The sequence below is a fragment of the Sphaeramia orbicularis genome, chromosome 12 (assembly GCF_902148855.1).
Source record: "Sphaeramia orbicularis chromosome 12, fSphaOr1.1, whole genome shotgun sequence".
Lineage (NCBI taxonomy): Eukaryota > Metazoa > Chordata > Actinopteri > Kurtiformes > Apogonidae > Sphaeramia > Sphaeramia orbicularis.
Window position 1 is genome coordinate 24736935 of NC_043968.1, and position 15555 is coordinate 24752489.

At 39.5% G+C, this 15555-nt stretch overlaps 1 protein-coding gene across 1 annotated transcript in view; it reads right to left on the bottom strand.

Moving 5' to 3' along the window:
• arid2 (AT-rich interactive domain 2) overlaps positions 1–11384 on the bottom strand; it is a 30711-nt gene extending 19327 nt beyond the window's left edge. The window contains 3 exon segments of the mRNA XM_030148967.1: positions 9645–9742; positions 10655–10748; positions 10872–11384. Coding sequence (XP_030004827.1) covers positions 9645–9742; positions 10655–10748; positions 10872–10963 — 284 coding nt within the window. The 5' untranslated portion in view covers positions 10964–11384.
• Positions 11385–15555: the final 4171 nt, after the last annotated feature.

Consider the following 15555-nt stretch of genomic DNA (forward strand, 5'->3'; position numbering starts at 1 on the left):
GGATTTTACAGTTATAATGAGTACTTCCCTTAAACTGCAGTCAAGCATGATCCACTTGGTATAAGACATGTGCCTAGTGGAAGTACTGCCTCTCATTCATACACTCGCAGCATCATAAAATTAAATGAATGAGGAACAGTTCCACAGTTAATCTGCATCAACAATAAAAATAGAGGCTGTATTCCAGAGTTTAAAAACTCAACATCAACTCAACAACTCAGTAATTTTGCATATTTTATAAGTTGACAATACTATGATTAATCTCAGTGTAAGACAGCAGCTGACAAGTGAAGTGGCTGGAGCAACAGCTGTGCATCCATATGAAGAGTCACTCATCTGATAAGTCTACTATGAGTCTACATTAGATTTGGAAGAAAAAAAAAAAAAAAAAATTCTCCATTGGCATGCAGGTACCGATTTAGGGTTTCTTGATTTTGATAAATGTCTCCTAATACTGTGGTGAAACGTGCCAGACAAACAAACAAAGTGCACACACCAAAATACCTCAGCAGTGATAGTGTGGTGAACTCTGCCTGTGTGGCCGTGAGTCACCATGCAAGCGAGCGCCTGTTTCTGAATGAGGCCCCGCTTGTTCATCGTGGCCAAGGTAATCCCCCGTCCGCTGGCTGCCGGGTGACACGCTGGACTATAAATACACTCAACCTTCATTTGTAGAGAGAAGTGCGAGAGAGAGAGAGCAGGAGGGATAGGCCCCACTCCTGACTGCAGCGTCATCAACCGCTGTCTGGGCACGAGCAGAAAAAAGGCTGTGGGTAGAAACAGGGGGTGGCGGAGGGGGAGTTGACTGCAGCTGCTCGTGTCTGCACTTCCCTTTTCATACAAGCGGGATTAGAGGAACATCAGTCCCCTCCCATTTGAGTAGCATGCAACAATAAACCACCAGAAACCACCGGGCTTTCATCATGACAGCCGTTTAGGGAAATGTGTGCAGTGTCACCTAAATATTTTCTCTTTCCCCCCAAATGCTACAACAAGTGCAGGGGTGAGGTAAGGTGGGGGTGAATATGAACACTTGCAGCTGCAAACGGTCACTCTCAATACAACGGTTTTATTTACAGTCATCTGGAACACACAAGTGCACATACTCCTGGCTTCAATCATTTTCAGCTGCCTGGCTGCCCAAATACCCTGGGTATTTTAGGAGTGTAGGAGTTGATTGCCCCCTGCTGGACATGGACTTAGATGTGCAAGTGCAACCACTTGACCCCTATTATCTGTGTTAACTATCCATAATTTTCCTTGCTTGTGAGATTACAAATGCCACAACAGTCCACACATGCAAGTACAAGGTCCCACTGCTTAATTCTTTGACTACATTTTTTTTTTTTTTTTTTTTTTTAAAGGAAGCAATGTTGATGATATTGGCGGATCAATTTATTTTTAAGTTCTGTTCTTACTATGTTGGAGTTCAGTTTATCCTTTAACTCTTTTGTATGTTGTACATCAAGTACTGTATTAGTCTGTGGGGCAGAGCAAACCATACATAATCAAAATGTGTGTGTGTGTGTGTGTGTGTGCGTGCGTGCGTGTGTGCACGTGCGCACATACTCTTAGCTCCAAAATTATTCATACCCCTGTCAAATACAAGGAATTCCTTAATTTTTTCAGGTACACATCAGTATATTTCACCTCAGATTGACATAAATAGGACATGCAGGCAAGTCTGGAACCACAACCAATTATGTTATGTGAAGTAACACTGTTAAAGGTGTTAAATTAAACTTTGACAAAAAGACAGTATGTCCAAAATTATTCATACCCCAGTGATACCAAGACAGATAGCCATAGGATGTTCAAACAAATCCTTGTCTGTAAGAGTTTAAAGTGTTTAATTTTGTTTTCAATGTTTGAGTTTTTGTTTTTTAACCATATTTCTGACTATAAAAGTAGACTTCCTTGTGACATTTCAGTCATTTTCAAGTCAATGCAAGACTTGCCATGGCAAAGACCAAAGAGCTCAGGACTACTCAGGACTTGAGCGCATGCATTGAAAATGCCAAAAAGGAAGGAAAAGGGTACAAAAAAATTGCCAAACAATTTCAGGTGCCAACGGCAAAGTATCATCAGGATGTACCAAAAATTTCACAGTCAAAAACCTCAAAGTACGTGGTCACAAGTCAGTAGTGTCATCTTGACTTGCCAGAAAGATCAAGTGAGATTTTGAAAACAATCCTAGGTCTATTACCAAGGCTGTCCTGAAGGAACTGAGTGCAAGTGGTGTGATTATCAAGGCAGACACTCCAGCGGATACTGCACCAAAATGGTCTCTATGGACATCGACCAAGAAAGACCCCTCTGCTTCAACCAAAGCATGTAAAAGCTTGTTTGACCTTTGCAAAGAAGTAACTAGAGAAAGACAAAAGCTTCTGGTCATCTGTTTTGTGGTCAGATGAAACAAAAATTGAGCTTTTTTGGGCACAGAGATGTGGCTTTCATCTGGCGAAAGAAGGGCAAAGCCTAAAAGCCAAAGAACACGGTCCCTATTGTGAAATATGGAGGTGGAAGTATCATGCTGTGGGGCTGCTTTTCTGCAAACGGGCCTGGCAACTTGGTTAAAATGAAAGGCATCATGAGAGAAAAGCAGTATATTAAGAATTTTGAAGAAAACCTCAAGCAGGCAGCAGAGAACCTGAACCTGGGGGAGTGTTGGACCTATCAGCAGGACAATGATCCAAAGCATACAGCCAAGGTGGTGAAGAAATGGTTCCAGGACAATGAGATTAATGTTATGAAGTGGCCAAGTGAGAGTCCTGATTTAAACCCCATCGAGAACCTATGGATGGAGCTCAAGAAACAGGTGACAGCACAGAAACCCTCCAAGCTCAAGGATCTTGAAACATTTGCAAAGGAGGAATGGTCCAAAATTCCTGCAGATACTTGCAAGAAACGTGTGAGCAATTACAAAAATCATTTGGAGGCTGTGATAAAAAAAAAAAAAAAAGGGGTTTGCAATTGATTATTGAGAAAGGGTATGGATAATTTGGAACTGTGATTTTTTGTTTTCACCCTGTTAAAGATGTTTCTTTACACTTTCTTAGATAAATTAGTTATGGCTTCAGACTTTCTTGTGTGTCCTATTTATATGAAATCCAAGATGAAATACTAATGTGCAACTGAATTTTTTTTTTTTTTTTTTTTTTACAAATTCCTTGTATTTGACAGGGGTATGAATAATTTTGGACTTAAGTGTATATCATTTTTTCTCATGGCACTCAGCTTGAATTCAGCTTTTCTAACTGGTAAGTTTCAGCATCATGGTAATGTTTTGGTTTGCAGTGGTCCCTGAGTTCACACTAGGCCTTTTTCCCTCCACACAGGTACCCACCACAAAGATTCAATTTCCCTGTCAAGGGAAAAAGGGCTTATTATTGGAGGGTCAAGCCTTGTGCATCTTGGGAGATAGTGGTGAGGGTTGGTAATGGCCCTTCCTAAATGGTACGCTTTCCTTGGTCTAAGTTCATATTTATGAGTTTTCTTTTCAACGGTGTAAAGATACACCATGTTCTTGGCAATAAATCGCTAAGCTACCTTCTACCTTAGACTACTATGTCCATTTTACATTTTTGTTAGTGAAAGAAAAAAGCCACCTCTCTGTTCTTACCGCCACTTTTTCTCCCAAATATCAATCCTGCCTCTCGGTGCTGCTTTGAAGTGCTTACTCTGTGTCTTCACTGTCACTATGACTGCATGGTCAGAAGAAATAAAAAGTTGATCCCTAGCTGTGCAGCTGCTGTTCATTTGTGAGAAATGGATTTCACCTTTTCTGTCACTGTTATTCATCATAAATTGGGAAGGGGGGTTCACGCGGTGAGGGTCCAAATTGTTTTTCTTTTTCTGTACAAAATTATTAGACAACGTTAGGGACAGTAGAAAAATTAGGCTTTTTTCACTCTAAAATGTGTGACAGTCATACATTATCCAAACCATCAGAAGACTGAGTCATTTACTAAATAAACTTACCCAGTAAAGTAGTTTTATTTCTGAGATCCACAGCCTGTGTGACACTCATTAAAAGTTACTAGCAGCTTAAACAACCATAGTCTCTCCGCTGTCAAGTCCAAAGCAGATCTGCCCGTCTGCTGGTTAGCAAAGAGACTGAGGGAAGCAGATTATGCTATCAGTGGTGGCCAACACTGCTGGAGGGCAGGTCAAATTACAGAGAGGCTAAAACACAAAGTCTCAACAGCCTTCAGGTGTTATCTATGACAGTAACTATCCTCTACCAGACTTTTTTTTTTTTTTTTTTTTTAAATCAGTAACTACACAAGCTCAAAAAGCAGAAACAGTCCACATCAAGTCTTATCAGCAGCTCAGATGAGGCAGGGGGAAAATAAAAAAAAAAAAACACAGTTAACATAAGCCAGATCAAAGGCCACTTCATCCAGATGTTTCAACTGAGCAGGAGAATCTATCGACATAAAGTCAGCAGAGTAGGACAAACAAGCACGCTGGTAACCAGAATAATCTCATTAACAGGTGTGAAAATAAACACATGCCAAGCAGAGAAATCCAGCAAAATGTGAGGTGTAAAGCTGGGCTGTTTATTGTTCCTTTCAAGTAAACACAGTGTTAACAGACTTTGCTTCATAAAGCTTTTTTACGTAATTAACTGACAAAATTAAAAGTGCCTTAATTGAAGAAAAATGAACACTCAAGACTGAAACAATGTAATTCTAAAACCCATCACTGCAAATTCTCTGCATTAAAACTAAGATTAATCCAAAAACTGTAGCCAGGTTTAATGTTGATAAATATTACAATGAGTGTTTATTCAGGGGGCAAAACCACTACAACTGTACACTTACAATGATTAGGGTATACAAGGGCTTTGGTTTGTTCGTATTTCTTGAAACCAAATCAGTCAAATTGGGCACTGCTGAACCAAAGACAGAGCAATGTTGCCTTTGCCAGTAATTTCAGAGAAACTTATTTTGTTGGAAAAATTGCATGTAAGGAGGCTTGCCCTGGCATTCAAATGGATAAATTCTCCACAAAGGAAAAAGGAAACCAGGCAGATGTGCCTTATTGATAGAATTTCAACATATCATTGCAGCCCAGAGGTTGCTGTTATAATTTCATGTCATCAGGGTGACTTGAAAACAGTAAGTGGCAGATAACAGAAGGGGATGAGACTGGGAAGGGCTGACTTAAACACTCACCCAATTGCAGTCTTACTCCTACAAACCATTTCCTGTGATCAAGACAATCCAGAATGTAATATAGCACTCAAATATCACACAATCCAAAACCAATGACTACAAGTAGCACTTCAGTATGTTAATACATAAATGTATAAATTAATAAACACATTGACTTTCATTGTTCTATACCAATCTTATTACAATTCAGTCCATTAGGTTCAGATATAAGTTAAGTCTCATGACAGGTCTCCTGACGTGCTACTCCACAATACAGGTGGCATATAAAATTATGTTCCTCACTGTCGTAATGGTTGCCTTTCATTTAATCCAGTAAAATGTTTAGAACATGATAACTTTCTCTAAATGAAAGCCTTTTAATGGTGATAATAGTCTGACTTCCTTTGTTAATTCTTGCCATTATGATAGCAATATAGCACTGCCCATAGTGTAATATTGACCAAATAATGTTTCAAACGGTGTAGTACCACCATGCATGGTAAACCTACTTTTATAGAGACAAGGGGGTTTGTAACTAATCTGCAAACGTTGACACATCTGTAAGAACTGTTTGCAACAACTTTAAGGTTTCATTTACTTGCACTCCTGCAGAAAAACTATTGGATATAAAACCATTACTTGGTCCCTGAAAAATACTACTTTCAATAACCACACCTTTGTTCATTTCTAGGACATATGCTGAAACTAAATTGCTTAAATTTCAATTAAAGTAGGAAAAGAGGTGCATTAAAGTTTTTGACCAGCAGAGGTACATCATGCTCAAATTCACATGACAACTTCACCACTGTCTAATTACTAAGGTCATGAGAAGTTTGTGTACTTCAAGTAGTGTTAAAACCAAGAAATTATGGAGAAGCCCGTAGTTACCCCTCTTGGTGTAAAAACAACAAAAGTGAAAATTCAAATACTGCAGTGAGTAAACTAGTGAATCTGATTCTGAACATAAACAGCATTGCAAACAGCTAGGGTGACAGATGAAAAGTGTGCAGTAATCATTTTGCTGTGCAAGAAGCAGCGACTTTTAACTTTAAAAAAGAAACACTACATGGCAGTGGTTGATTCAGCAGTAAAAGGCATATGCAAGTGCTGTTTTCTTTCTCCATTATCACTGTGGACTGTAAATATGGGCCTTGGCAGCAAAGCCAAAAGCCTAATTTGCTCATAATATACCACAGGTCAAGAGGTGAAATCTGATCTTTACTTCACTGCTCTACTCCTGATACTACAAATACATTTAGTAGATCACATCCACATGTTCTCACCAAATCAAGGTCTGGCTTAATCATGTCAAGTGATATCTGGAAGAATATTATTCCTCACATCAAGATGCCACTGGAGATGACGGGATATCTAAATCTGCAGAGAAACAAACCCTTAAACTGCTAACAAGGTGCCACAGTGGATTGAAGGAGCAGTTCCTAGATGTCACTGCCTCCTGGGCCTGACTTCCTCCCAATAGGTATGCGGTGAAGAGGGCAAATAAAGGTTGACCCCAGGGCATATATCACCCTACCTGGCTTCTGTGTACAGTATGCTGTAGCAACACAAGCACCCTTATTTCAAAACATCTTTCTTTCACTATAAAATTAGTTTGAAATCATGCAAACAGAATGTTTGATAAGAAAAATTAGGATACCCCTACCACAATGAGACCAAATACTCTCACAAATTATATGAACTGATAATATAAACAAAACACCAAAGTATCACTTGGAAAGAAAAATACCCCAAACCAGCGTAATCAGGAAAACTTAAAGAACACTTTAACCTGCCTAACCCAATCCAGGAATATATGCAACAGTCTGATATATCCATGTTCATAACATTAAATAAAGCCTTTAGAACAACAATTTTATGTAACAGTTTCTCACTGCTTACTTCACTAATCAATAAGTCTTTCAGTTTCTTTTCTATACATTCCTCAAAGATGTTTGCATCTGTTACTACAGTCTCGCTAATGAAGCAAACTGGAAACAGAGCTGCGTTTTGACCGTACAGTGCCCTTTAGTGTGTCAGTGTGATGTGATGCCACTGCTTTGATCCAGAGTGTGAATCCTGCCGCCCCCAAAGCTGAAACAGAATCAGCACGATTGGTAGGACTCAAGTCAAAGGAGTGCTTCAACAAGTTGAAAATGAGCTCAAAAATGGTTCTGGCAAGCATCACCACTTATTACTGAGTGACATTCAGATATCAAATAGACAAGAGCGGGAGCTGGCAGTGGACTTCACTGCTGCTTATTACTCTACTCTGAGTGGGAAGTGCTGACCAGAGCTACATCATGATCATCCTATTCATTCACACAGGAGAGCAGGAAAACTCTGTCAACAGACAGAGTATCCTTGAGCAGCATAGACATGCGTTTGATTCCTGCAGCAACACTGTGGCCTTCACTCCTACCTGTAAACTCATTTAAAGGCATATTATTGAATCACAACTTGAAGATATCTGTGGTGAAGGCAACAAAAGCCTGGACAAAAAAAATGGTAAGAATCACGTTATAATATTACGGTAAACATATCTTACTAAACACATAAGTTGTCACAATGCATACACAGCTTTAAAATGGTTTATTAGTCAGTGGTTACAGATGGCCATTCAACTGCAGAATGAAGATTAACACCTGATATGAGAAGGCATACTTCCTGCTCGAGTGTCCTTGAGCAAAAGACTAAATTTGAAACCAGATCCAGCAAACACATATCGACTAAGTAACTGACAATAACCTCTGTCCTTCCTGGATAAAGGAAAATTAAATTTCCCAAAGAGTGTACAAAATACATTCATCAACCACTTTTGTGTTGAAGAACTGGTCAATGAAAAGAAAATTATTTTTCTGTTTTCCTCTAGTCTTGGATTGATCGAACTCTGTCAGCAGAAAAGCATGAGGGAGGAGAGGATAGTCTCTTTATCATCAGCCTTGGAGGTAGCAGCTGGCTAGACTTGTCTTGATTCAACTGCCATCCACTACGCTGAGCTGCCTTAGGTAAACTTTACAGTGCATTTCCAACTGCTGTCGCGATATGAGTGGGATATTCAGTTTGTTGGTTGGCAAACTGTTTGCCATAAGTCACATTTGGCTTTCAAAAATATTTTCACAGATTATAATTGCAATTGCTCTTAAGGTTAAGGTGGGATAAAACAAGTGTCCTTCCTTGTTTTAGCAATTCTCTGAAGCACATGTAAATATATTCATAAAACCTAACCTCTAAGACACTGTTATTTTGTCTTCTATAGTATAGGGTATAAGCATTCTGATGTTTATAAACTACTACTGGCTGAAGATAAAAACGAGTAGTGTATTGTGTTTTGCCAAGATGGCTTTTTACAGACTCAAAAAAAAAAAAAAAAAAAAAAAAAATCAGATGTCAAGATGACTCTGTGAATTTGTACTTTATTGGGTATAAGACACTATTTTCTCATATTAACAAGGTTGCACTAACCCAAAACACTTTGCACTTTTGCCACTTCCACTGAACAGACTAACCTAAATCACTGCCTTGTGAACTTCACCTGACCTTCCAAGCAGACAATTACACTCAATTACACAACCTCTTGCTCTAAGAAAAAGAACTACATTATTCTATGTAGCACACAGATATGGAGCCATTTAACAATGTTTCTTTGTGGCCAGTATAGTAGGAACTTTAATTTGAGCAGCACCATACTGCATGATGAAATGTGCCTGAGGTGTTTCTCCCCTGCAGCCAATGCTGATGGTTATTTGTAGCCGTTTAAGTAGCTACAAGTCTCGTCAGTTGTGTACAGTTATCAAATTAGCTGCTATTCTTACAATGTCTTGCATCAAAAGCAGGCTTGATAGAAATGTACAGATAATTAGCTGCTTTGTATTATATCAACCAATGACCTGCAGTTGCCAGTTAAATATCCATGAGAGGCTACAAGCACTTCTCTACTACAGAGGTGTAATTCCCTAAAGACAGGTGCCAGTGATGGAAACAATCGCTGAGGAAAGAAAAAGGAGTGCAAAGGCGGTAGCAACACCGAAACCACAAATGCCAGCTGTTGGGGAGAGCTGCTTTTACACAAGGCTCCCATCACTTGCAGCTGACTTGAACATTACGAGCTACAAACATTACAGCAACCAGATCAGAGCAGTGCTGTATCAACTCAAATGCCCTCTGACCACACCACCCAGAGCTGTCCAGACATATCATAACTTCATAACTTTGGGTCACTGTAAAGAAAACCCTCTTCAAGTGTTCATAGTAATATTCCACATTTAAAAATACAGAGAACAAACAAAGAAAGCCAAATGGGTAGGTATCCACCTTTCCATTTCCAAATGTCCAAACCATAAACGTGTCTGTGCCTTCATAGTAGTCCTACCAGTGCCGCTTCTGAGCAGAGTGGAGAGGCTAGATCCTGCTGACTGCATCTAACATTTGTAAACACTTCCCACATGCTACCTGAAAGGAAGGGAGCTGCATGGCCATGCTACTTACCGAAGGTAGTACTGTTTTAAAGCAAATGCAGCGTTGGAACAACACCTTGGGAAATTAAATTCTTCTCCAAGTTCAATCCATTGGTTTTTGTCAGAGACCTGAAAGAGGGAAATGAATGTTAGGATATAAAACACCGGCAACTGTAAAAAGAGCGGTTCCACTGCAGCCATCTGGTCTGCTACAGGTTCCCCCAATGAGGCAATATCACAATCCCTAATCAATAACTTTAGCAAACTGTATCTAAATACATTTAAACGTTTAAAGGGAAAATGCTTCCTTAGCAGTTTGGTGCAATAACACTTAAATATCTGCTAATATGTCTGTAATGTAAGCATAGTTACATTTGTCACATCAGTAAGTACAAGTGCCTGACTCCCTTTAGGATACTATCGTTACTGTTGAGGCTAGTTAGCAGTATAGCTAACAAGCTAACTATACTTTTCTATTTTGGCGTGAAAACATAACGCGGCGAAACTCCAACAAACTGTCTCCATCAAACGACAAATGCTTCAGCTTGCAGCGACCCGCTTTATTTTGGAGTAGGTTTTGGTACCGTTTACTGTATTCACTACATGGGCCTGTGAGGCCTACATTTTGTGATCAGCCATGAAGCCGAAGAAAGATGGCTATGGCCAGAAAGAAAAACCAAGCTTTCCTGGGAGAAAACTACCGGTAAAAGCCCGGGCGAAAGGCTATGTCCTTAGCGGTGTTTTTCTGAGGCCGGGCTCCGTGCCGATAATCGATGTTAAACGTGCCCGCTAATTTTGAGTCGCTCCAACTGCACTCTGACTCCGAGCGGTTGGACTCTCAATTCAAACCACACAACAACACAAGCCACCACATTGCATAGAGATACATGGCAAACTAGCACAAGGCCAACACCGACCCACTAACGCTTTTACAGAGGGTTACACTTGTCCCGGGTTGTATACACGGAGTTGCAGAGTGGTCCACCGGGGAGTCCACAGACGGCAGAGTGTGGAGAAAATCCACTTTTAGTTCCCACTCACCTTAGCGAATCCACCTAAAGAGACGACTCTGACATAGAGAGCATTCAGATCCAGCTCTTTCCCACCCACGATAGGAATCTTCTTGAACGGTGATCTGAGGGGATAACACAAGAAATAAATACATTTATGCTTAAATAACAGTTCTGAGTTACTCACGGCTCCATCCGATGATTATTTAAAGTTATATTTCTTGGGAGTAAAGACGCCCCAATCTCACCCTCTGCTTTGGTGAAATTGCCGCAGCTCGTCCAGGAAAGCCTGTCCTTTCCTTCGCTGATCTTGTAGATTTTTCCCCGTCGAATTTGCCATTGTTTTTGCATGCAAAAACGGTTAAACCCCACTTCAGTCGCTTCTTAAGACACCAAGGATCCCATACTCCGCCGGCGCTCAGTCATTCGCGAAGCTGAGTGTTTAAAAAGTTAAAGAAATAGCTGATAGCAAGAAGAGCGGCAGCTCGCTAATAAAGACTGATGCACACAGAAAGCCAGCCCGATTCAAGCCCGGACTAAGTTCCAACGAACAGTCACAAATACGACCGATTTACCGGCGGATTAGAAACGCCATGGCAGAAGGTGTTGAATTAATGCTTTTGGTCGCGGTTGTATTCGTTTGGAGTGGTTTGACAGTGTGTTACGGACGCAGCTCCGAGGCTATCGCACACACTGTAGAGCGGCAGAGGGATCCAGTTCTCAGACAAAAAGATGAGAAGGCCGCGGAGCCCGGCCTGCCATGCGTGCAGCGCCCTCTGCGGCCTTAGGCGGCACTGCACCGTCCAGAGCAGAGCGGGTGCTGGAACAATAGAGACTGTTTTCTTTTTTAGGGACCGTCTGACAACTCGTCTCTCCCTTGAAAAAGGGTCAGGAGGGTACTTGGAAATGTCCCGTGGGGGGAGGGGATAACACTAATTAACATAGGTCTCTTGTTATCTCAACCAGGCGTGTAATGGAGGGCAACCCAATATTTTATTTGCAAAACACGGTTTTTCTAGGCTGAGATAAAACAAAACTACACTCAAGATTATCATTAGAAGAGTAGCAGTATTAATCCCATTGATGATACTTAAATTAAGTAAAAAAGAACAAAAAAACTTTTGTCAACCTATAATGATCTAGTCATTACACAAAGACCAAAGAAATGTTGTGGAATATAAGTCTGGTTGATTTTTTTTTACGTGACAAGTGTCTGCAGGACTTTTAAAATCCATTATAAGGTTGTAACACATGATTCAGACTTAATATTTTCTTGCAGAAATTAAATGGAACATTTCAGAGAGAAGAAAAACAAGTTCTATGTCCACACAAGTAATGTGCACTTGTACTGTTTTATGGATAACAATCCTAACTTGGTACTATGAAACCACTGAGTGCAGTTTTACATTGGTTCATATATTTCAGTACTTCTCGGTCAATGCATTTTCCTTGTTCTGGCTGTTGATTTTACTTGTGAAAGTACCTACGGGTTACATTTTCATGACAAATATTTATTATGACATTACAGTCTCATATTACAGTGCAGCTAAGGTCAGGGAGATTGTCTGAAACATGTCACACTGAATGACTTTTACATGCACATTGTCAATATGGTTAAATTAGGAAGAAATTACACTTACATCAGTATTATGAATTTGGGGGTATTTAAAATAAATAAAAAAGATACATAATCAGACTAAATTAATATTTGTATTTAGTTTAATTAAACTGTATAATCACCAGTCCATAGTGTTAATTTTTGTTGTGTTAATTGTGACAGTTCACATTTGTTTGTTAGTATTTAGTTTGTTCTTTGTGGTGCTGTTGGTTGCTGTAGAAATGTAAACGCAGTGGTAAGCTGCCCAATCCCTTGCTGGATACTTCAAAACGACTTTTATCTCACGGGATGGTGAAAATTACTCCTGATCCCTTTTCCCTCTAACTGCCAAGCGGATATCTTCTTGATGGGGTTACATTCAACCATTACACGTACCCCTTTGCTCAATGAAAAACCTGTCACAAAATGGCGGAGACGTACGTTAGCAGACCCCATTTTGAGGAATTGACACTAGACAGTGGAAAAGTGCGTGTCCTTGTCTGTGTTTTTAAAAAACAATGCTCTTTTTTTACAAACTAACTGCGGCATACTGGAGTTCACCTCACGCCTGTTTGGACTCCGCATCCGTCAACCGAATTCTGGGCTAACGAGCCGGTCGCTCACTAGCGTGTTAGCCTAGCAACAAATGTTGGCTATTTTATCGAATTTTTCACGAAGTTTTGCCGAAACGTTTCATGGTCATCTAATTTTATGTGTACACTTTATATTAGAAGGTGGCGTTTGTATCGTCAATATGCAGTATCGGTCTTTATATACGAAATAGGGCTTCGAAAAAGCTTAGTTGCCGGCTAATGCTAACTGCACCGGCTGGCATTAGCTTGTCAGATTCTAGTCGCATATTAAAACTGCTATTAGTGCTAACAAGTTTACCTCGGGATACCAGCGGCTCAAACCGAGTCTCCCGGAGTTCACTTAATGCAGCTCAACGTGCAACATGAACCAAAAAGATATTGGCTACAGTAATTTTACAGTGTAGGGAAAACCTTTCAAATACGTTTTTTATCCTTGCTAACGTGCTAGTTAGCCGCGTTATGCTTCCGCATTCCCTTTGCGTGACAAACTACAGGCCGCAGTTTTAAATTTTATTTAAGTTTTTTTTGTCTTTTTTCGTATTGAACAAGTAACAACGTAGGCTTTAGCCAGTATATACTACGTTGAATGGCTTTGGCTCTAAATTATTAGCATGTATTCGCAAATTAATGGATATAAACTGACTGATCACTAGCTTTATGATGGGTCTTTGTATTTGCTCATCGTTGGGCTCCGACTCATCTTAGGTACACATGAATGTGTTTTATGAGGATATGGATTCATTGTAATTTTATAGATATAACACGTACATTTATAGTGTGAATCATACTTGTTCTTTTTGTTGAGGATCGTTTTCCATTCGCTAGACGTCAATATTTTGATGTACATGTGAGACAATAGGGAACTAACATCCACACAAATACTCTATAATAATTGGCAGTGAAGCATTTCTCCCATTTTACCTCTGAGCTGTTGATTTCTCTGTAATTTACAGGTGTGTGGTAAAACTGGGGAATGTTCTAAAACATTAATACAATCATAAATTATAGCCGTTTGTGTGGATGGAGTTTGATCAACTTCTTTTAGAAGGCCACCAATAGAGGCTTACATTTTTAGGATCATATGTTTATATATATATATATATATATATATATATATATATATATATATATATATATATATATATATATATATATATATATATATATATATATATATATATATATATATATATATATATGAATGAGTCTGGTGTTTTTGTAACATAGATATAAAGGAAGTTTATAAGCAAACTTAAATATGTGATTTTACTCACCATACAGCATGAATGCAGCTGTCATAAAAGGTGGTGATGGTGTACAGTGAGTGTGACTGGTCAGTTTATGCCATCACTCAGAGGTCTTCATTCGATGTGACAACCAGGCCTCTTATGGCATATGGCGCAAATGGGGCCAGTAAGCCCAAGCTGCCTCCAAGCACCCAGACAAAGATCCAGTGGGACGCTAACTGCATGCAACGTCCCTACACCTCGTTGCTCCCTGCAGCTCAGCTCCATGTGTAAAGACCAGTAGGTGTTGGAGTCATTTGGTGGAAGATGGCCCCCTCTTCTGGTAGAAACATAGTATGTCCAAACGAAGAGATGGATCCAGCTCATTGCTTCAGGAACATATTGTACTTAGAGGGATCAGTAGAGAGATTTTAAACTGGATACAGTCACCGTTGGAGCAAGATGCATCCTGGGAGATTATGGGGGGGAGCAGTGGGTGGCAGAGTGAGCCTAATCCAGCCGGAAGTTAGTGCAGGTACACCTGTTACTGTATTTGAGATGTTCTCTGCGGGAGCTTTTTTAGCATTTATAAGTGCATCACTTTTACCTAGGAGTGTTGTGGATGAAATATTATAGGCAATTATTAAATAAAATACAGTTTACTGGTGGTCAAAGCAGAAATCATTTTGTAGAGCTGAATGCTATAAATTGAGACAGTTTGCAATTTTAGACATTCATTCCCTCGATTTGGTTTTTTCTAATACTAGTCAGAGCATTCTGTTCTTCATACTGGTCCAGTTAAACCTGCAGTTCACATCAGTTACTTATCACAATATGTAATTTATGAACAAGTCAGAGACTCAAAAGAATGACAACCCATTAAAATAATGGTAAAATTTGTATAAAGGTTATTGAACTTCTCAGGACAGGATGTGTATTTTCTAAACGCCTGTCTTCCTATTCTTCATGTTGACAGTTGCTGTTACAAATGGTAAAGAAATATCAGTGGGTTTAACTAGTAATCACTCAGTGGTTCATAAACATACGCCCACTGTAAAATGAGTCACTGATTCAAAAATGGCAAGGTTAGACAAAATACATTTTGACTACCATTTTTGTGGATGGCCTAATGGCATTAATTTGGCATCTCAGCTTCTGTTTTAGATTAGCTTTATATTCTGGTTTCTACTCTTGTTTAACTGTTGTATGAAAGATCATATGTCCTGACTAAAAATTAAATTAGTCAGGGCTAACTTTAAATAAACAAACAAACCAAAAGAGTGTTGAGATACATATATTCCAACACTGAACCAGGGTTCAAAAACAAGTACCACTCATATGTTGCATGTTACAAGTGTTGTAAATTAAACATTCCTACTTAAAACTCCTCCTGTTTTTGGACCTTTGGCTCCACCAACATTTTGCCTGGAGATGTTTTCTACATTGTTTCTCAGTTACTGTGTGAAATGTGTCTTTGTCCTGTTTCATCACTAGGTGGCACTACAGTTACAGTTCA